Here is a 24,405-nt window from a genome sequence, read left to right as displayed (position 1 = left end):
TTCTGAATCATATTGGATGTTTAGCGGGGCGTGGAACCTGGGCGTCTCCTAGAGAACTCCCAGTCTTTAGAGGGTGTATTTCAAATTGACCAACCAGATGATTGGGAGTACAATATCCAAGTCTGGGCCTAGCCAGGTGAGTGTTTCTTTCAGAGTATCAACCCTGGGAGTAAGCTCCCAACTTATATCGACTCGGCAATAGAAAGTCAGTAAATCAGTCATCTCTTGCAAGAGTTAATTTAGCAACTCAACAAAGTCAATGCATTCTTAAACTGCCTGCCTATATTTCCAATTATGTCACACAGTGAATGTCTTTGAGGAGAGAGAAAAATGTAGTGTTCAGTAACATAACTACCATGTTTGTATGTATAATGGCCTATAATGGTATACGATTTATGTTTATACTTATACTTATATGTTGGAGTTATCGTTTTATGTTAAGATGACCAAGATTTGACCCAGGAGAGTAGAGCGTAATCGTCTGCACTTCCATGAAGGATTTTAAAATCAATCTGTTGTTGATTAAACTTGAATATTAAGCTATATATAATTAAATACTACAATATTAATTAAAGCTTCATTTGGCATTATTACGTATTTATTCACAAGCTAATCTTTAAATATCATTACGTGACCAGCCTACATTGCAAGGCTCTTGCATACATGGCCTTTCAATCGAGTCAATCTTCGGTCGATGGGTTTCGTGACAATGCTACACTTCTGATTTTTATATGACAGTCTAGTTGCAACTTGAACTATGAAATTCTAAAAATTGTAGCATAACTTCGTTGTCTAACGCCATTCAAAATATCTTCATGCTTTAACTAGCCGTAACTTTTAATACACGCGAATCTTCTTATAATAGTTGCTAGATCTGGTTACCCAAACAAACATGGCCACTAAACTATTCTACAGCAGAGCAACATTTTTCCGAACATCGCTACATTTAAAAGACGTCTATGTCGTAAGGTTCTTTATGTTAGCCTTTTCGTTGCAGGTTGATAGCCCTAGAGCAAAAGTTTCTTGTTTCTATAGTTACAGCTCTAAAATGGCCGCCACGATTAAATTTGATGATGGAACTGGTTCGTTCGTCAACAATTGTTTCCCTGTGCGTTCTATAATCAAATATGTCGAGCTTGGTATGTATACTATTTTAAGCTTGTTACAGTTAAACAAAACTTTAACAGCATTGTAGGTTAATATTTAAAATTACACAGGTTAAGATTAAGGTTACTTCGAATAAGTGTTTGCAAAGCGTGTACAATTTAACAAATAGGCTACATATCTTGCGAAAGGCTATATTTTCGTTGATACAGTTTAACCGTAGAGTTGGTTAGTTACCAACCTAACAACTGTTTGCAAAGTATTAATATAAAATGCTCTAAACTTTGTTTTGAATAGCCACCATTTCGAAAAATATAAATTACTCGTTTGAGTAGTATAAATGTATCATAAGTTGCAGCTCATCTAAAAAATCATGGTGCATATTATAATTGTTGAAATTTTAAAGTGTGTTTGCTACTTTTATTTGAATGACTTTAAATAGATATTAAAAAATGAGAACCATTACAAAAATTGTACTAAACTTGCTAATGCTAACCAGTCATATGCCCAAAAGTAAAGAGATAATGGCAAGTTTTAATGCAAAGATGTATGATATGGGAACTCAAGCAGTAACACAAACTCAAACTTATGCAAAGGCCTTTTTTGCCATTAAATATGAAAACAAGAACTATTGCAAGATAGTTCAAACTTTCATTTTAATTATCTTTTTTGTAAGTAAAACAAAGATGTTACGCAGCACCAAGCTACAACAATGGTACACAAACCTTTCTTTGCCACCAGCCTTTGCCACCATAACGATACTCACCCACAGTAAAATGCTGTCACCAACCTTACGGCGGTACCTACTGCCAACCTGTGCACAAGCCACATCAGCAGCATTGCTGCTGCACAATGTTTTTTTATACCCAGACCACCACACACGGATTTTCTGTCAGTAAAGGCATTTAATTCAGTAACTCAGCTCACTTGCTCTTTTTACTGAAGCTTCTCTTACCGACTACTAATTTACACTCGTTTATAAAGCGAGACTTATTAGATAGTCCCCTGGCTTTCCATTAAAGCCAGTAATTCAAAAGCCCTGGCTTTCCATAGAAACCAGTTTTTGCATCACTGTCCAATCACAGAAAAGCCTTGAATAGTTTCATAAGATCCCACACTTTTAAGATTTGCTTAATTTTTAAACTGTGGGGATTTCAAGTCTTTTGGGTAAATATTATTATTGAGCTCTAAAGCACAATAATGCAGGTGTCTTCCTCGGTACATCAGATGTAGGCATACCATTAAAAATATACATGTCATCAACTCGGTGCTCTATCTCAGGGTGTTAAGCAGACCACAATAGAGCTTAATCTCAAAAGGATAAGTAGGTTATTTATAGAATTTTGAGTTACTCAACTGAGAAGAACCTTTCTCTGATAAATCCAAAATTCATTTACATATGGTAAACTTTAAACAAGCGCAAAAGTGGAAATTTGTTAGTATATGCTTTGCTAAAGCTCTCACATTTGTTTTTAAAATGAATAATCATCAAATACTTGTATGAAACAGTTCTATCATACCTGTTAAATGAAAGGACAAGTTTGCTACTTATGTTCTGATGGTTTATTTCCAAATCTTCAAAATCTTCTGTCATTTGAGGTTGACTGATCACTAGCCCAATTAGTCACCTACATTCTGAACGCAAACCAGGCTTTTACAGACCGGAGAGCAGGCAGTTTAATACGATATCAAAGTAAAAACTAACAGGTTTGTGGGGTATATTACATCACCTCAAGTACTTTTACACCTTGAGAAGAATGATATACTCAGTGGCTGTCAGCATGGCTGAAAAGTGCAGAGAAGCTGTAAGTCTAATCAGTAATGACCCCTATTACATGACTATCAAGTACATAATTGGATGGTAGATTAAATAACCAACTGGCTCAGAGGCTACCTATAATGTCTTCAGCTATTTGAGACGTATGTACTCAACATTTAATTACGTCAGATGAGCCACAAGGTTGTTTTGGTTTCTTGTTGTTGATATGCATTGATATTATGCTAAGGTGTCTAGATCATTCTAACAATAAAAGCTACCTGTAACTTCATGTTCTATAATGCCTTGAGAAGTTGTTATGTTCCTGTATGAATAATAACACAAGATGTGGTTTATTCACTCTCATAGTATGTATTGTACTAACATGTAGAGACAACAAGGAAAGTATAACAGTAATAAATGTTACCTGTATGAATAATAACACAAGATGTGGTTTATTCACTCTCATAGTATGTATTGTACTGTTGCCTTCCAGACCTAGTTTATATAAGCCTCAGCTATGGCTATCTAATAAATAGCTAAACAAAAGCATTACTTGTATTAGAATATTTTAGCTATATTAGAATAGATAGCGCAAATTTAGCTTGACTAAAGCTTTATGATGGCAATCTAACACCTCCTCACTAGTCTGGAGATAAAATGAACAGACGAAACGTTACGGATAAAATTGTGTTTGCTGTCTCCTTCTAGATGACCTACGTGGATTATGTGGTCCATAATCACTGTGTAGAGGATGTCTAGGATTTGGTCTCTTTGGTTTACGCACTGGTTCTTTGGGAGGTACCGGAATAGGTAGCCTGTCACTATTTTTATCTGATGTTTGAAATATATCTCCAGGGTGTAGGTCTTCTTCTGTGCTAAATCTAGGTTGTAGTTGTTCTACATTTCTCCTCTATGTGGGTCCGCGTGGCCATACTCTAACATTAACACTTCGCTGGCCATAGACTTTAGTCACTAATGCTGGAACCCATCGAGGCTGATTAGATCTTCTAGGGCCACAGTATAACGCATAGCATGGATCTCCAACTTGATAGCTGTGAATCTTGTTTACTGTGTCATTCAGAAGCTGTGTATTTTTAGATTGTTTTCCTTGAGCCGAATGGGCTGGTGATGGAATAATTGTGTCAATTTTGCATCGGATTTGCCTTCCATGTAGCAGTTGGCTTGGTGAATATCCAGTCTCTAAAGGTGTTCTTCTATAATGCATCAAGAATTCTAATAATGCTGTATTAGGTGGTAGAGTAGACTTTTTCAAGTCTTGTTTAAATGATTGCACCATTCTCTCAGCAGCTCCATTTGTTGCAGGATGATAAGGAGCTCCTGATAAATGTGTAATTCCTCTTTCTTTGCACCACTGTTGAAACTTTTCTGATTTAAAGGTAGTAGCATTGTCTGTAACTAATGTGTGTGGATAGCTAAAGTGTGAAAAATCTTGTTCTAAAAGATCAGTAGTTGATTTTGTCGATGTAGAACTGGTCCTGTGTATGCAAGGATATTTAGTGTAAGCATCTGTGAGAACTAGCCAGTTACTTCCCATAAAGTTGACAGCATGATCTAAGTGTAAACGACTCCATGGTTTCTCTGGTAGCATCCACGGATGTACAGGATACTTTGAAGGTAGTCTCTGATTTTCAGCACACGATATACACAACTTGCTTGTCTCTGCAATGTCAGCATCCATTCTAGGCCAGTATACCGCTGTGCGTGCTAGCTGCTTCATCCTTTGTATCCCAAAATGTCCGAGATGCAATATCTTCAGTACTTCTTTTTGTAAGCTGGTAGGAATTACTACTCTGTTTCCATAGAGTAGACAACCATTACACACCGATAGTGAGTTTTCTAACTTTCTAAATTCTTTGATTTCAGAAGTAGCTGGAGTTGCTTCCTCTCGATGTGGCCATCCTTCTGTTGTATATCTCATGACTGTAGAGATAACAATGTCTTTAGAAGATTCCTTGACTATTACTCCTGGATCTGTAGGGTTAAGTTGAGCTCCAATAGTTTTAATAGTGCAAATAATGTCTACGTCAGCATCGTCTTCCTCTCTGTCAAACTCAACATCTGGTCCAACAGGTAGCCGACTAAGAGCATCTGCATTCCCATGTTTGTTAGTCTTTCTATATTCAATTTCATATTCATATTGACTGAGTAAGAGAGCCCATCTTGCTAATCGGTTAGCAGCAAGTGCAGGAGTTCCTTTGTTAGGTGCAAACATAGATGTCAATGCTCGATTGTCCGTAATGATGGTGAATTTTCTGCCATAGAGAAATTGGTGAAACTTCTTCAACGCAAATATGATAGCTAGTGCCTCTTTTTGAATCTGACCATATTTTCTTTGGGTCGCCGTCAATGTTTTAGAAGCATGCATAATAGGTCTTTCACTATTATCCTCATATCTGTGAAATAAGACAGCTCCAATTCCTTTTTCGGAAGCATCACATGCTATTCCTATAGGCAGCTTTGAGTTGAAATGTGTAAGAACTGTGTCAGCAGTCAGCAGTTGCTTTAGCTGAAGAAAACTGGTTTCCTGTTCTGCACTCCGCTTCCACTGCATATTTTTTCTAGTTAGCTGGTGTAATGGTTCTGTAATCGTTGATAGGTTAGGTAGGAATTTGCTGTAGAACTGTACTGATCCAAGGAATGAACGTAAACTGTTTATGTTAGTTGGGACCGGCATCTGTTTAACAGCATCTGCTTTTAGTCCTTTAGAAATTTCTTTTTGCTGAAAGGTTATGACCAAGATATTCTACCGAGGGTTGAGCAAAATGGCATTTTTTTTTACGACATTGTAAACCTTTCTCATTCAGTCTTGCAAGTAGTTGTCGCAAATTCTGTAAATGACTTGTAGCATCAGTACCACTAACCAGTATATCATCTAAATATACAGCTACCCCTGGTAGATCAGCTGTCAATTGTTCCATTATCTCCTGAAAATATCCAGGTGCTGAACTGATTCCAAACGGAAGTCTCATCTGTAGTAGTACTCTTTTTTGAGTGCTAAGAGCAAGCTTTTTCTGACTGTTTGGTCCCAGGGGGATTTGGTTGTATGCATCCGCTAGATCAATTTTAGTATATCCGTATCCTCCTCCTAACTTGTTCATCAGGTCTTCGGGTAGAGGTATAGGCTGTCGGTGAGTCTCTAATTGTGGATTGACTGTTTGTGAGTAGTCTCCACATACTCTGATCGATCTTTGATGACTGTTGGAAAGTTGCGCTTTCCTGACCGGAACTACAGGCGTACCATATTGATTAAACTGTACTGGTTTCCAGATTCCTCTTTGAATTCCAGTTTCGTAGGCTAGATTTAATTCATCTTAAATAGCAAATGGAACAGGTCGAGGTTTGTGAAACACTGGTTTTGCATCTGCCTTGAATTTTATTTCTAGCTCGTAATCCTTTAGACAGCCTAGATCATTGTTAAATAGATCAGGAAATTCATTGCAGAGTTGCTCGTAAGATTGTTGTAGACTTTTGTCAGCCGTTTCCTGGTCTACTAATTTACAAGTCGTAGTAGTTTGTTGGCTGAGCAGGTTGTCTATTGATATCCCCAATAGTTTGGTTGCTCCTCGTCCTATCAGGTTGAGATTTGGAACCCGGCTAACTACAAAGTTCAAAGCAATAGGATTTCCCTTTACAGTTTTAGTATTCAGCTGGCACTGTCCAATTACTTCAATAGGATGTTTTGAAGCAGATTCGTAGTTTGTCGTTGTTGTAGAGAGTACAGGTTTTCCAAGTTTACACCAGACTTCCTCAGTAATGAAGTTGTCACAGGCTCCTGTATCTAAATCCATCTCGATGATCTGCTCTTCTATCTCAATACTCTTTTGAAGTTGTTCCATATGTATTCTTCGAATAGTTTTAAGCTGTTGTTTTGGTATAGATTTCTGTGCTATAGGCCTTTTATTAGTAGTTGCTTTTCTTTTTCGGCAGGCAACTCTGAGATGTCCTAACTTCTGGCAAAAATTACATGTAGCAGATCTGTATGGACATTCCTTAGCAGTATGTGTAGTTTTATTGCATCTGTAGCAATTGAAAGTTGTCTGTCTTGCTTCTTTGTAGTTTGAAGTTCCTGGTGGTGTCTTAGTTCTATGATCTGGTTGTACCTTGTTAACTTTTTGTTGCTCTCCATATACGGTTTCTTTGGCTATCTTGGCTGCGTCCTCCGTTTCTGTCGCAATTTCAATAGCTCTTTTAGAAGATAGCTCAGTTTCTTTTACTTTGAACAGTGCTTTGAGAACTGCTTCATTATTTACTGAGCAAACAAACCGTGTTCTCATAGCTTCATCTAATGGATCATCAATATTAGAAAAGTCACATGTGGTCGCTTCCTGTCTAATTCTATTCGCTAATTCATGAATAGTTTCTCCAGGTTTCCTTTTCATAGTACTCCAGAATTTATAACGCTCGCGTACTAAAAATCGTGTGGGATCATATTGTTCTTTTAAGAAATTATCTATTTCTTCCATGGTAACTTCCTTTATAAGTTTTGGGGTCTCCAGTTGGCTAGCCATGTTGCTGATCTGTTTGTAAAGAACAGGTGACTGATTAATTAAGAACACGTTAGCTTTCCTCTCCTCAGGTATAGAGTGAGCTGCTACAAAAGTGTCATATCGATTCATGTAATCAGTCAATAGTTCGGTAGCTGGATCATACTCTGAAAACTTGGGTAAGGCTGCCGATGGTGCTATCTTCGCTGCTGTCTCGGTTTGACCTTTCACCAGTAGTTCCATGAGTTTCCTATTTTCTTCCAGATAAGCTTGTTGTTGTTCTTCCATCTTTTGGTTTTGAGTTGTAATTACTTCAATTAACTTATCCACTTTCGAAGACATACTTGTATTTACTGAGAATGCTGTATAGGTTCCGGGTTATATTCTTGTAAGAATATCAGTTGTACTGCTCAAGAATATCCCAACCTTGTCGCCAATAACTTCTGTTATGTTCCTGTATGAATAATAACACAAGATGTGGTTTATTCACTCTCATAGTATGTATTGTACTAACATGTAGAGACAACAAGGAAAGTATAACAGTAATAAATGTTACCTGTATGAATAATAACACAAGATGTGGTTTATTCACTCTCATAGTATGTATTGTACTGTTGCCTTCCAGATCTAGTTTATATAAGCCTCAGCTATGGCTATCTAATAAATAGCTAAACAAAAGCATTACTTGTATTAGAATATTTTAGCTATATTAGAATAGATAGCGCAAATTTAGCTTGACTTAAGCTTTATGATGGCAATCTAACAGAAGTCCTTCTAGCTGTCAAAATCTCTCTAGGCTATCTTTATAGTTGAGCAGAGTGGTCTAAAGGAGACTTCAAATATCTTGGCATCTTAATTGATAGTAGTAAAGACTTTCAAGTGCCTGAAAATTAAATAGATAGCCAAAAGGGTAACTGTAGAATATACACTGATGCCTGTCACTGTAGAATATACACTGATGCCTGTCACTGTGGAATATACACTGATACCTGTCACTGTAGAATATACACTGATGCCTGTCACTGTAGAATATACACTGATGCCTGTCACTGTAGAATATACGCTGATGCCTGTCACTGTAGAATATACACTGATGCCTGTCACTGTAGAATATACACTGATGCCTGTCACTGTAGAATATACACTGATGCCTGTCACTGTAGAATATACACTGATGCCTGTCACTGTAGAATATACACTGATGCCTGTCACTGTAGAATATACACTGATGCCTGTCACTGTAGAATATACACTGATGCCTGTCACTGTAGAATATACACTGATGCCTGTCACTGTAGAATATACACTGATGCCTGTCACTGTAGAATATACACTGATGCCTGTCACTGTAGAATATACACTGATGCCTGTCACTGTAGAATATACACTGATGCCTGTCACTGTAGAATATACACTGATGCCTGTCACTGTAGAATATACAATGATGCCTGTCAAGAAATATCTGTATTATATGTGTTTAGGAGAAATTATGTTATGCTTAACCAATCCAAATCCACACACAATTGTCATCTTATTCTACTGTGACTGTGTTTGGTTTGTGGGTTTTTGCGTAGCTTGTGTGAACTAACTAGATAATTACTGGTTTAGGTACTAGTGAAGGTGTTAAGCTATTGTAAGCAATACTGATATTGAGCTGCGAAGGGTACTTCTTTATTCAATAAGTCCCGCAATTAAAATACACAAGTAACCAAATTCTAAAACAATAATATTAATGACAAAAGGTTAAAATAGCTAATAAGAGTTACAGCCTTACTCGAATGGCCGTCCATGTTCGTTTGCTTGGTTTCATTTTACTGCGGGTCTCAACAGTCAAACGAGATTAGATAGAGAGGCTCAGCAGTCAAATAAGAGTCACGACAGGCCGTAGATAGAGAGGCTCAACAGTCAAATAAGAGTCACGACAGTCCGTAGATACAGAGGCTCAGGAGTCAAATAAGAGTCACGACAGTCCGTAGATAGAGAGGCTCAGCAGTCAAATGAGAGTCACGACAGTCCGTAAATAGAGAGGCTCAGCAGTCAAATAAGAGTCACGACAGTCTGTAAATAGAGAGGCTCAGCAGTCAAATAAGAGTCACGACAGTCCGTCTGTGACTGTCATCACTTTTATTCATTTTATTCCTTGCCCTTCCTTTCACTTGGAGAAAGAATAAAATGTAAGAATTAAATTATACTCTTTTATTTATGGTATGAAATAGATAAAAATATGCGATATTTTTATAACATGCGTGGCCACCTGAAAAAAAGCACCTGCTAGTTAGGCAATCTTTGCACTTTATTAATTTCAATATGCAATTATAGCAATATTTCTTATTCAAAGACAAAAAAACAAAACTTTTTCTCTACTGACTAATCGATAAACTTGCATGAGATATCTATAAGTTGTATCAAGCAGTAACTATTGAATGCATAACTCGCAGCTTTTCAAAGCTTTCATGATAACAATTATTACTATAAAAAAGGATCCAGTGTCAATCACGCATTACGCACTATTCTGCATTATGCATCTGCCAATTATACATATGTAATATTAGTCATAGAGTAAGCATGTCTAGTGTGAGTCATGCAGTAAGCATGTTTAGTGTGAGTCATGCGGTAAGTATGTCTAGTGTGAGTCGTGGAGTAAGCATATCTAGTATGAGTCGTGGAGTAAGCATGTTTAGTGTGAGTTGTGCAGTAAGCATGTTTAATGCGGGTCATAGAATAAGCATGTGAAATGTGGGAGTAATCTTGCAGGTTTTAATATACTGAAACAAACAATAACATGACATCAAATTACTTTCAGATCTTATGATATGCTTAATAAGTGTGTGATCCACTTGTGTGTAGGGGAAGGAGCATGGCTGGAAGCTCATAGAGCAGAGCAAAGGAAAAGATTCAAGGCTGTCGTGTGTGCAAAACCACCACGAACTTACTCAAGACTGCGTCATGAGCGCATGCAAGGTCAAGATCATGATGACGAAGTCCAACAACCAAAAGGCACAACACTCAATGGGTTTTTTCTTATGAAGCATTGCTGCGTCGAAGATCCAACAGATTTGTGTTCTGTGAATATCTCTGGATTAAATATATGCGAGGCAACACCCGAAGACTTTTTGCTCTTCGATAATGTTGCATATATCAATGCTGCGGACAACTCCCTGAGCTTAGGTAAGGTTAACATAAGATAAGACGACTCTACATTAATTTTGCCATTAAGATTTTTCACAGCAAGAATTAGCATTGTCTTACACAACTCACTGCAAGTTTTTATTCTTTGCAGAAGCATTTAGCAACTTTGTTATACTTCGGGAACTAGAGCTTGCTGTAAATGGAGTCTCTTCCCTCAATCTTTCTCATAGAATGTTTCCTCACCTGGAGGTATGGCATATCAGTTTTCTTTTGTGCTACTAAATATACTGTATCTGGTGGTGAAGAATCTGTTGCTGCAACCAACTACTTTTTCTAATTACTGCAGATGCTCGACCTCTCCTATAACAATTTGAACAGCGATGACATACTTCAGCTTGGATATCTTAGGAGTCTCAAGGTCTTATATTTATCTGGAAACAATTTGACATCTCTGCCAGAGAACCTAGCAGGCTTCTATCAGACAGCAGCAGGAAGCAAAAAGAGACGATTTCCACACTTAGAAATCCTCTTCCTAGATGACAATCAGCTAAATAACTACACAGCCTTTGCTCCTCTTGCTGGGCTCAAACTGTGAGTGTGTTTACTGGGGTGACTGCTCCACTGGCTGGGCTCAAACTGTGAGTGTGTTTACTGGGGTGACTGCTCCACTGGCTGGGCTCAAACTGGGTGTAGGTCTACTGGGGTGACTGCTCCACTGGCTGGGCTCAAACTGTGAGTAGGTCTACTGGGGTGACTGCTCCACTGGCTGGGCTCAAACTGTGAGTGTGTCTACTGGGGTGACTCCTTCACTTGTTGGGCTCAAACTGTGAGTTTGTCTACTGGGGTAACTCCTTCACTTGTTGAGCTCAAACTGTGAGTGTGTCTACTGGGGTGACTCCTTCATTTGTTGGTTTCAAACTGTGAGTGTGTCTACTGGGATGACTCCTTCATTTGTTGGTCTCAAACTGTGAGTGTGTCTACTGGGGTGACTCCTTCACTTGCTGGGCTCAAACTGTGACTGTGTCTACTGGGATGACCTTCACTTGTTGGTCTCAAACTGTATGTCTGCTGGGGTGACTCCTGCATTTGTTGGGCTCAAACTGTGAGTGTGTCTACTGGAATGACTCCTTCATTTGTTAGGCTCAAACTGTGAGTGTGTCTACTGGGATGACTTCTTCGCTTGCTGGTCTCCAACTCAAATATTTTCCTCAATTTGTGTTAAATAGGTTAGCACTGGTGGCACTGGTTTAGTGATATTGCTTTGACTACGTGTATAGCTTTAAAAGTCACTATGTCATACTATAATTTGAGAGTTCATAATGTAGGTTCTCGTTATCTGATCTTTCTGCGGACTACTTCTGTTAAATCACCCGGTAAGCTGTTATTTATCATCAACTTTTAACAGCATTTTTATTTTATTGTATAATTTACTCACTACCTAAATATTTATCCATCAGATTGAAGCACTTAAACCTGGAAAGTAATGAGATATCCGCTGTGCCTCAACTCGAGTCCAAAATCATCAAACATGATGCCGCTGACAGAGAAACTACCCAGAAACAAGAGAATGCAGACAAGTGTGATGGTAGCCAAGATGTGGAGCGAGAGGATGCGGACAAGCGTGGTGGCATCAAGAATGTAGAAGATGCCAAAAATGACAGGCAGGGGCAGGGTGAGCATTCAGCTCAAATAAATGGAGCTGCAGAGAAACTGGAGGCTGAACTGATAGAGGAGGCAGGTATATATATTTATATTTGCCTTCTGTCTCTGTTTTCCTTTAGTTGTGCAACTCGACTATCAGTTTGCTTGCTTCTTATGTAAAAACTTTTCAATGAGCAAGAGCACTTGCTGAAGGATTATGTGCAGAATGTCCATAAAATATACAAAACTTCCTCCGATAATCAATGTATGGTAAACATGAATTTTATATAGATTATTGTATAAGTATTGTTTGGGAGTTAACTATCATGTTTTACATGTTTATAATATATCATTTCTGTAGGTAGATGATACATTCGGATTATATATACATGATTTACAATGTCTGTATGTAGACGATACATGTGGTTTTTATACATACTTATGATTCACACTGTATCTATAAACCAGCCTATAAATGTGAATGTCTGTCATTCGAATGTCCAGTTATAATGATGAAGTTTTAGGAACGAACAAACCACTTCATACTGGTATTGAACTCAGAAAAAATTCGATTCCGCAAAAAGGCGTGCTATCCACTATGCCACACGGCGTACTTCCCATACTATGGAATAAGTGTGCACATAGTTATTACACCGGCTATAATATGTACGATTGAAGAGCTTGCGAAAATAGTATTGATTATTACTAAATTGCTTGAAGATCATGATTGTGGGAGGGATCATGATGCGTAACAACAACTATTAATAATAATCATAATATAAAGCATGGCTCTTATAATAGTAAGAGTTTAAGTTACTAGCTTCAGTTACTCAAAGTTATTGGGCAAAGAACCTTAGCCAATGACAGCTACATTACCTACCACTGTTCGTAAGCTGTTTAAAATCTTAAACTAATGTGTAGCTTAAGAAGTAAGGAATGTTTTTCAACAGTTTATTTTAGCTGTGCCTCAAGCTTTCAAATATTTGAATTATGCGTTAGCTGGACACTTAGAAACAAACAAACACCTTCATTTAAAAGTTAGAATGGTAAAGGTGTATGTTGATTAAAAATATATTTTCTGTGCGAAAACCTTTTTTATTATCCGTGCAATGCTAGGTATTCACCTAGTATATGTATATAGATGATGCATCTGGGTGATGCATTACTTACACAGTCTGTGTGTGGAAGATGCGTATAAGTTATATGTGTATGGTTTACATTGTCTGCGGGTGTGATGTAAACGACTAGGTTATAACTTTGATGGTAGTAACGCGTGTTGTATAATAGATTTGGGGTCACCTGTATTGAAGCACATGTGATTGAAGGGAATGAGTGATACCTATATGGTGCTGAGGCCATTATTGCTAGAAAGTGAATCCATTCTTTTACCAAGTAGCTTCTTCCATGTATTATGCTGTGTGATGGCCTCTCTGCTACCAGTGAGTTGGTTGGTTTTACCATGTCGTCTCTTATTGAAGTTTTTGCAAATGCTTAAGATAGTCGTAAGGTTTTGTTTTATTATAACGGTAAACTCTTGGCTTACTGAGCCTACGGCTGCAAAGAGGGCGATGGATTTCCGTTTTTTGTCTGTTCTCTGTAGAGTGTGAAGATGTTACGGAAATAAGGCAGGACAACTCCTGGCTCTAATGTTTTATACAACTATGTGGCTTTGATATATCTCAGCAAATTCACACTAGTTTTTCGTTTATTTGCAGCTGTTGACTTTTCATTTGGCACCCTGGAGCTGCCAGATATGAGTTCACTTGATGTGAGTAATCTCACCGGACATGATCAATCAGTTGAATCCGAAGATGAAATGGAAGAGGACACAGTGCGTGCAGTTCCTTTTCCACAACTCAGGTGTTTATTGTAAATCCTTTTTTATATACCTATATATATAGGTAATCAATCCTTTTCCTTACCACAGATATTGATTATATATATTTCACTATATATGGCACCTGCTGTTCCTTATCTCAGGTATATATATCTCTCACTATATATGGCACCTGATGTTCTTTATCTCAGGTATATATTATATATCTCTCACTATATATGGCATCTGCTGTTCTTTATCTCAGGTATATATTATATATCTCTCACTATATATGGCATCTGCTGTTCTTTATCTCAGGTATATATTACAGTCAAACATGGATAACTCGTCCACGGATAGCTCGAAAAAATGGTTAATTCGAACATTTCCTTTGGTCCGTTCCCACGTAATGATAAATTGCTATAGATAACTCGAATTCAACACTGTTAATTCGAACTGTTTTTTTGCCCAACAGCTACCGAAACGGTTGTTTTCGCTTTAGAAAATCACTTTATTCAAAGCCATAGAGGTAAACTTCATCTTTTCGTAATTCATAAGCGTCGTTATTACCACCATCGGCAAAATATTTTTGTCAACGACTTTTCTAAAAGTTTGGTGAAATTGGATTTATACTGCGATACGATGAATAGCACGGGCTAACCGGGTCACGCGCGCAAGAATTTTCGCCACGCACATACAAAACAAAAATCGCATGTTGCTTTGTATGTGCGTGGCGAAAATCCTTGAGTGCGTGACTCGGCTAATCCGTGATGAATAGTTTTCCGACGTTGATTCCGTGTTGAATCAACGTCGGAATGTTGAATGTTTAAAACGTCTTAAAAATGTTGTAATTAAACGTATACGTTGTCTGAGCTACAAAAAACTATTCATCGTTTGACCTAAACACAGAATACGTGTGTACATTCAATAAGTATCTATTAAAAAAGCGTGAGTGATATAGAATGTACCGTAAAACCTCGTAAAACTTCTAATTGAACTGCCTCGGAGTGTTGCTCTTAACGAATCCCAGGTAAAGTAAAGTAATCTGCATAAACTTCAAGAAAAAACGGCAAAATTGATCGTGGGTAAAACCCCAAAAGAAAAAAATGTCTTTTCTTTTGAGCATTTCAACAACGATCAAGTTTTGCCAATGTCAATCTGAAAAACGTCCTGGCAATAACATCACCTCAAACAACAAACCAATCTCAAGTGATAGAAAAATCTCTATACTTTTTCATGAAAACGTTTTAAACTTTACATTAGAAGCATTTAATTTGAAACAAGCCATTTGTGCTTTTGATTTATATTATAGTTTGTATATGTACATGTATCTACTAATAAATAAGTAAATATATGGACTTGTGACAGTGCTCTGATAACTTGAATGCTCTGATAATTCGAACACTTTTGCTCGGTCCCTTGAAGTTCGAGTTATCCATGTTTGACTGTATATATCTCTCACTATATATGGCACCTGATGTTCTTTATCTCAGGTATATATTATATATCTCTCACTATATATGGCACCTGATGTTCTTTATCTCAGGTATATATTATATATCTTTCACTATATATGGCACCTCCTGTTCCTTATCTCAGGTAAATGATGTATCCGTCTTAATAAACCTTTTCCTTATCTCAGATTTGTTTGATATATATATATTTAAATTATTTCCTCAACTCTGTTAACCCAAGTGGAGTGGTAACGCCTATTGAAGCTCGGGTCTCCTACCTGAGACCTGGGAGTTTGAGCCCTCGCCTTAAGATCTTGGCTGTTCCCAATAGCACTTGTCTGTATAATTGCACTCAATGTTCCAATGACTGCTAAACTTACAGTTGCTCTTACATGCCAGCACTTTTCAATCACCGCTTCGAGATATTTTTTCACTTTCTCCTTCTCTTTGTTTGCTGGTGTAGTCGTTGGGTACTACTATATCTATTATAGTAGCCGTTTTGCTCTCTTTATCCATCACCGCGTTATTTGGCTGGTTTGCAAAGATGTACTTGTCTGTCTCGAAGAGTCATGAAGAAGTTTAGTACGGTCGTTCTGATTGACCTTATCTGGAGCTTCCCACCAGTATTGTGGTTTATTGAAGCCATACTCATTGCATAGACTCCTGTACACTACATCTAAGACATGATTATGTCACCCGGTGCAAGCATTAACTGCTAGCTGCTTGCATCTGCTAATCGTGTGTTGAATGGTTTCTGGTGCATCCTTGCAGTCTGCATCTACATGTAGAATCACTTCTAGTGCCATAGATCTGTTTAGAGCAGTGGTTCCCAACTACCTTGGAACCATGGACCCCTGAGCTCCTTATCTAAAAGTCATGGACCCCTTTATAAACATCATAATATATGGTGTTTATAACAATGCATTGTAAATTGGCGTACATTATAAATTAGAATAATATAAGAGTCAGCAGATTTGACACGTTTCTATTTATTTACTTATATAAAGCAATGGTATACTAAATTGCTTTGACTTTTAATTTTCAGTAGTCAATTTGTTAGTGGAATGGATTGTACTTCTTGTTTTTCAATTTTTTTGATATTAATAGTCGCAATTGTGAAATGACCCAAATTTGGTTTTTTGGCCGTTGTTTGGGTGATTTCGGGTTAATTATATTTAACTTTAGGCATATACTAAGACCTCTACCAATCTTAAAATTGGTAAACATTGGTAAATTGAAATGTTTTATATTCCATGGATCTACGTATATTGCTGAAATTGAAAAGGAAGAGAGAGAATTACGTGTTTGCTGGTTACAGGTTTTGTTGTTTTGTACTACTAACCGGAAATCAGGTACTATCCAGCGATTGACGCACACACGTGATAAATGTCTAGACCCAAAAATTTAACAAAACAACGCGACCACCCTGTAAAAATTGCATTAGCAGCAAAACCCAGGCGAGCACAATCCCAACAGAGCTCGATCATTAAACCCCGCCTATATGATAGCCATCACCTATCCTTTTAGGGTTTTACATCATTGATCCAACCACTATAAGACAGAAATAACTGTAAGTAACTAGCTAGAAAAACCAATACTGGCACCAGCCTGTGGACCCCCTCAAAACTTCCTATGGACCCCTAGAGATCCATGGACCACCAGTTAGGAACCACTGGTTTAGAGTTACCTAGATGGAAGCACTCATTCATGTGCTGCCATGATTAGCAACTTTGTATTGGCTATTAGGTAACCTTTGTTCAGCCATATGTATGCTTGATTTGCATGCCAACCTCATATACCTGTGGGTCGTAGCCTCGTAGGCACTATGGAGGTTTGGTGTGTCAATCAGGTTACTCGTCATCAGTGTGCGGTTCCATTGTCACAGCAATCGTGTGTAATTCAGCCAACAACTTGTCTATGGTGATCACGGAGGCTGCATAGGTCTTCATGCTCTGTTCTTCTTTCACTGCCTGCTGCACACTTTTGAGCCCCCTGCCACTATCTCACCTGAATGGAGTGCACCATGCATGGTCAGCAGCTTGTGAGTTGCTATGTCTGTTTCTTTGTCAGATTACCCAGTCGACCTGATTATGCCTGCTAAGTACCTGATTACAGCCACTGTGTAGGCATTTATTGCCTGATTTAGTTCCTGGTATTGAACTGGCTTTGCTGAGCCTGGCAAATGTGTTTCTTGTATTCAATAGTGGCCTTGTGATGCTATTCAGCTTCATGCTCGATGTTGTTCCCCATAATCCCAAGTACTTTTCTTTAACCTTGATTGTACCAGTAGGCATTTCTAGGTCATCCGTATGCACAGTATGGCCTTACTTGAGGATTAACATAAAGAAAGGCCATACAATGCACACACGTAAAAAGGCACGTAAAAAAGTTTAAATAAAATCAAGCATAAAGAGTAAGAGAAGAGAAAATGCAAGAAAAGACAGAGTAACATCTGATAAGAGAGAAGCAATATTGCTGGTGCTGTGACATAAACACCGAAGGTATATATATATTTTTTTTCCTCACCCCGGTTAACCCGTATGGGTGGTAATTTCTGCACTAACTCGGGTCCCCTACCAGAGACCTGGGAGCACTCGCCTCAAGATCTTAGCTGTTCCCAATAGCGCATTTTTCTGCAACTCACCTGAGTTGATTGCTGTCGGTATTTGGGCAAGCCACATTTTATGCGCTGGTGTTATTGCGCTCAGTGCCCCAATGACTACTGCAATTACAATTGTTCTTACATCCCAGCAATTTTCAATCTCTTCTCCTAAAGGGAGATATTTCTCTACCTTCTCTTTTTCTTTGCTGGCTATATTGTAATCATTGGGTACTGCTATATCTATTATAGTAGCTCTCTTGTTCTCCTTGTCCACCACCACTATATTTGGTTGGTTTGCCAGGACATGCTTGTCAGTCCGGATGTAGAAGTCCCAGAGGATCTTAGCGCGGCCATTTTCATTGACCTTACCAGAAGCTTCCCACCAGTGTTGTGGTTTATTAAGGCCATACTCATCACATAGACTTTTATACACAACACCTGCGACATGATTATGCCGCTCAGTGTATGCCGCCGCATACACTGAGCGGCATAACATATATATATACACATATGTACATATGTATATATATATGTATATATATAGTCTTGGTAGCTGATATGTACAACTGCATTAACTTAGTATGGCTTTAGCACCTGACGAGTGTGGCTTGCTCAGATTTGAAGCTGTGCTTTCGATTTTACTGTAAACCATACGAAACAATATTGTGGCGCGATAAATTTTAGTCGCTCTATAACTTGTTTTAACTTTGCTCCTTTTCAAGTGGAGCACTTTATACATGAAGACATGAAGTCACCACAATTAGACTAACTAACTATATATATTAGTAAGATGTATGTGGATATAACTCTTGTCCCATAGCTTCCTGTACCACCTTTGTTCCCGGTATTATAGGTTTCCCTTCTTTGTTATAAGTTTTTAATCTTTCCCTGATACAGGTTTTTCTCTCTTGTTTTCAACAGGTTTATATTCTTTTTCTGTCAAGGTCGCATACATCTTCAGTTGCTAGTTTTGATATTTTTGCGGATAAAAGTTCCTCTCCTTTTTTATGACAAGATTTTACCCCTTTTCCACTACAAGCGGAGAAGGGGTAAAATCTGTTTTCTGTTACAGGTTTGATCAAAAATGTTATTTCTAGCATTCCCTCCCTTTTCTGCTATAGGTTTACTATCCCATCTCTATCAAAGGTTTTATTCCTTCTCTGTCCCAGGTTTCTATTTCTTCTCTGTCCCAGGTTTCTATTCCTTCTCTGTCCCAGGTTTCTATTCCTTTTCTGTCGCAGGTTTCTATTCCTTCTCTGTCACAGGTTTCTATTCCTTTTCTGTCGCAGGTTTCTATTCCTTTTCTGTCGCAGGTTTCTATTCCTTCTCTGTCCCAGGTTTCTATTCCTTCTCTGTCCCAGGTTTCTATTTCTTTTCTGTCACAGGTTTCTTTTCATTCTTTGTCAGGTTTCTATTCCTTTTTTGTCGAGATTCTATTCCTTCTCTGTCAGGTTTCTATTCCTTCTCTGTCACAGGTTTCTCACTCTAGCGCACAACTATCTCTCAGAGGAAGAGGATCTGTTACCTATTGCTGCCTGGCCTAACATCACCCAAGTTCATATCTATGACAATCCACTTGTCAATGAGAGATCGGGCGATCCACCCATGTTAAGAAAGTTTCTGACAGAAAGGCTAGGTAATATTAAGAAATGCTATTATGTCTCAAGATTCCACCTGTAACTTATGGAGCAATACGTGACATGATACAAGACATGGTACATTATGCTTCTACCTTTTTTAAAACATGTTTAAGTGGATTGTAACATATTTTATTAGAATCAGTTTATTTCTCTGACGTGGTCAACCCATTTGGTTATTGTTTTGACACATGATGTTCTCACGTGAATTGAAAGGCCAATACAAGGCTCCATATAAAATGTTTCGTAGCACTAGTTTATGACAAACACTTTGGGTTCTACCGGAAAGCCTGTATCAAATATAGATGCTCGCTACTTTAGTTTTGTTTTGGCTTGGTCTAATCATCTAGTGATCCATATTTCCTGCCAAATAGCGCGAATAATTTTTACAGTATTTTTCGAATATCACAGGTGACCAACAGGCTTGCCATGTTTATCAGAGAATGATATGCACTCCTTCGAGCTAAGTTAAACAAATTAAACAAATTTTCACGGTAGGTTTTGAGATAGGTTTTGTTTCAAATTGAACAGTTTCTCAAGAACGGTTGAGTAGGTACAACTTTGTTCACAACTATAAACAAGAGACTTGGGCTTTAGTACTTATGCCAATCACATACATGTTCTCATGAATAAATGAGGCAGCACGTTTTAAGTTAGCCAATTAAGTGAGATGTGCAGAATGGATTGGCCAGTAGCATTTTCCGTTGTAGAATGAACTAGCCAACTGTATGATTAGGCTGATTTATTTCCCAGGAATCGATTTGGTAAGAAAGAAGCCCGCAGTGATAGCTCCTCCTAAGGAATTCCCTCAGCCAGCTAGAAACAGAAAGGTCTCTTCTTTGGTTCCTCCAGTTCCAAAGTGCGATGTAGAGAAACTGATAGCCTTAGAGTACTACCAGGCACCGTCTACAGTGCATAACGGTTGGCATTTCTTATTCTCTAAACACCTGTATTATACTAGAAGACGATCACGCAACAGTAATATTTTAGTGTATAAAATGTTGCCAACAAACACACAACTGAGAGCTTCAAAATGAAGTAGGGCAATATGAGAGTTATCCATCCCAGTGAGCTAATGCAGCTTTTGACCTATTTAAGCTCTCGCGTGGTGAAACACTATCACACTCTCACCATTTTACACTGACAGGAAAGTCACCGCTGCCTCCAATAGAAAAAAGTGCAGTTGAACAGCCAGAAAATACAGAAGAGTTGGAGTATACGCCAAAGGAGCAAGAAGACCAGAAGCTAAAAAAAACAGCTGAAGATGAGCGACAAGGAGAAACTTTTTTTATGACGCAGGTTCTCCACACGCTATATTTAATATTCTTCTCAGCTTCTATATTTTAAATGCTACGGTATGCACTTACCAGACAAATGCTACAGTCTGCACTTACCGGACAAATTTAGCTAAACTTTACACACGGTCTCTTACAGGTGGAAGAAACAGCAGCTAGAAAAGCGCATGCTTCTGTCAATATTAGTCAGCCATCATCTACTCAGAAAGTTGAACAGATGACCTCTAAGAGGAATGTAGTAGAAATACCTGCTGAGCAGCAAAACATGTTTATAGGCTATGAAGAATTGCTGATTGAGGTAATGGCTTTCTTTGGTCACCTTTTTAGATTTGCTAAGCAAGATTTATCATTACAATCGTGAATAGAGACGGACCCTTTTTACTCATGTCTTAGTCAAGTGCCTCCAAGTGAAGTCTTTTTCTCTTAGCTTTTGTCTTGCTCTAGCCTTGAAGCTATCATTTTCCATCCTTGTTAGGCTAAATTATCTATCTCCCATTTCATAGGAATTGTAATTTTTGATAAGTTAGCAATGGTAAGAGCTTATTTTCATTCCTCACTTTATACATACAATAGAGTTTCAGCAATTCCTCACCTTATACATACAATAGAGTTTCAGCAATTCCTCACTTTATACATACAATAGAGTTTCAGCAATTCCTCACTTTATACATACAATAGAGTTATACATACAATAGAGTTATACATACAATAGAGTTATACATACAATAGAGTTATACATACAATAGAGTTATACATACAATAGAGTTTCAGCAATTTGTCGATTTTAACTTATTCATCTTAACACCTGGTCATGGACACCAGCTGACAAGTTTTTTACGATGATCCGACAAGATTGGCATTTGGAAACTTTATCATCTGTTTCTCATTAGAAAATCATATTCGCTCAATCTTAACTGTAACTTCTGGTTAATAGCTTAATCTTGGCGGTGTTAGAGGGTTTCCAACAGTTTAGCATTCAAATGAGTCGTCTTTCAGCTCAAAAAGAGTCCCATGAAGCATCGTTTGTGAGACCTTCGGTGACTAATCGAAACAATGGGAAGCCAAAGTAGGGTCTTGATCTGAAAAAGCTAAATAGTGGAGTATAATATATTACATGCACACACCAGTATAGCATGTGAAATGCACACATGTATAGTATATGGTATGCACACATGTATAGCATATGCTATGCACACATTTATAGCATATGATATGCACACATGTGTAACATATGGTATGTACAATTGTAAAGAGTATGATATGCACATACCAGTATAGCATATGATATGCACACATGTATAGCATATGATATGCACACATTTATAGCATATGGTATGTATACTTGTATAGAGTATGATATGCACACACCAGTATAGCATATGACATGCACACACCAGTATGGCATATGATATGCACGCATATTTATCATATGATAAGCACACATGTATAGAATATGATATGCACACATGCATATCATGATATGTACACATGCATAGCATATGGTATGTACACTTGTATGGTATATGATATGCACACATGCATAGCCTATGGTATGTACACTTGTATGGTATATGATGATATGCACACATGTATAGCATATGGTATGTACACTTGTACAGAGTGTATGCACGCACCACTGTAGCATATGACATGCACACATGTATAGCATATGATATGCACACATGTATAGCATATGGTATTTACACTTGTATAGAGTATGATATGCACATATGTATAGTACAAGAACCATGAATACCTGTGTAATATAAAATATATGTGCCTTTCATTAAAATAGACTACAGAAATTATACCCTGCATAATATTTAGAATGCCTGTACAGAGATCTGAAATATACTGTACAAGTAGTACACAATTATATTATCACTCACTGCAATGCAAAAATACTTATAAAATGGTTAATAGCTTGCCACTTTCTACAGGTTTTTACAGAAGTATTCGTACCCAATTAGACTGCGTACCCTCATATAGGTACTCAAATAGACCGTGTACCCTCATATATGTTATTGTGATAATTGTTGTGATACTTTTGATGGAGGTGTAGGGTTATTCTAGGATAATTTTTTTCTTTAAAATCAAAATTCGAGCCTGCTGCACCATGAGACTTGTCTTTTCACGGTTGCAAGTATAGTGCTAGCTATACTCAAAATATAGTGCTAGCTATACTCCCACTATAGTACTAGCACTCATATTAAGTATTCATTCATCAAAGAATATCCACTATGGTATCAGCATCAGTGATGATAGGAAATCCACAATGGACAATTAACAAAAGAAGAAACAGCTAAGCGCTATAACATGCCCTTAGTCATTCTATTTTAGGATGAATTTGAGAAAGAGATACACGTGCCTGAAGACCTTCAGAATACAATCAAGGCACTGAGTTACGCGCTAAAGCATCCAGTCGTCAACAACTACACAATGCGACTCGAATCCTCCCAGAAACCCTTTCATTCGTATAAAAGGGTAAGTTCAGGAGTTGTGTTACCAGAAACACTCAGCTGTTCTTAATGGTTATACTAGATTACATACAAGTATAAACAACTAGGTGTAGGAAAGTGAAGAGGTCTGAATATTCTTCTTATTCATGGACTAGAAAATGTTGATACATTTGTAGATGTTATGCAAAAAACAACATTCAATCACTTTTACTAAATTGGTATATGTAGCGCATTCCTTTCTTTATTGCTGTCTACCAGTGTAATTATACTAATTGGAACAACTTCACCTCAAAAGTCTCTGCTCCAGTTTTATCCCCAATCATGTGTGCTACTAGGTGTTCAGGTGCTCCCAACTAGGTGTTCAATTGTAAAAGATTACAACTGCCTAGTTTTCTCCAGTCGGATGTAAGAAGCCACAAACGTCCTCAGACCAAAGCAGAAAAAATCAGCAGAGCGATGATTGGGGTGAGGAAAATGGACACCGTCATAGAGTCACCTTTAGACCGGGCTCTCACTGATAAGAGCATTACAAAAAAGTATCCAGAGGCTGCACGACTATTACGAGATGTAGGAATCTTTAACCTAATTATTGTACTGTCTATTTAAAGTTAGCCTGATGTCCTTAATCGGTAAAGACCATGGTAGATATGGGGCTATTGCATGAGTTGGCACTGTCAGTTGCACTAATCATACACCAGTATTTTTTCATATTTGCGTATCTGCATATTTCATATTTGCATGCATGGAAATAATCTTATACCTCCATTTTTCTCATTCTAGATACAGACAAAGTACTCCAATGTGCACTCGAGTGCGCTAGGGGGTACTGAAAACATAGGAGCGGCACTGCGACGGGACACAAGAAGGGCAAATACACAAATTGTGCATATGGTAGACAAGGACAGCTCCGTTACAGATCTTCGGCCTAATACTAACCTCTAGCATCAAACTTATTTTTAACAGAATAGAATTACGCCGTTACAAATAGCTGAAGCGCATGAATG

The 24,405-nt window shown here is 37.9% G+C and overlaps 1 protein-coding gene across 1 annotated transcript; it reads left to right on the top strand.

Moving 5' to 3' along the window:
• The first annotated feature begins 1,048 nt into the window (after positions 1–1,048).
• LOC137407294 (X-ray radiation resistance-associated protein 1-like) lies at positions 1,049–24,387 on the top strand. The gene is made up of 13 exons (XM_068093900.1): positions 1,049–1,139; positions 10,216–10,536; positions 10,649–10,746; positions 10,844–11,088; positions 11,955–12,235; positions 13,854–13,998; positions 19,486–19,646; positions 20,401–20,568; positions 20,795–20,946; positions 21,082–21,240; positions 23,283–23,426; positions 23,801–23,968; positions 24,182–24,387. The coding sequence occupies exons 1-13, from the start codon at positions 1,049–1,051 to the stop codon at positions 24,341–24,343; spliced, it is 2,295 nt and encodes a 764-aa protein (XP_067950001.1). The 3' UTR covers positions 24,344–24,387.
• The last annotated feature ends 18 nt before the right edge of the window (positions 24,388–24,405 follow it).

The sequence above is a fragment of the Watersipora subatra genome, chromosome 10, assembly GCF_963576615.1.
Source record: "Watersipora subatra chromosome 10, tzWatSuba1.1, whole genome shotgun sequence".
NCBI lineage: Eukaryota > Metazoa > Bryozoa > Gymnolaemata > Cheilostomatida > Watersiporidae > Watersipora > Watersipora subatra.
Note: the sequence above shows the minus strand (reverse complement) of the source record. Positions and strands in the feature narration are given on the sequence as shown.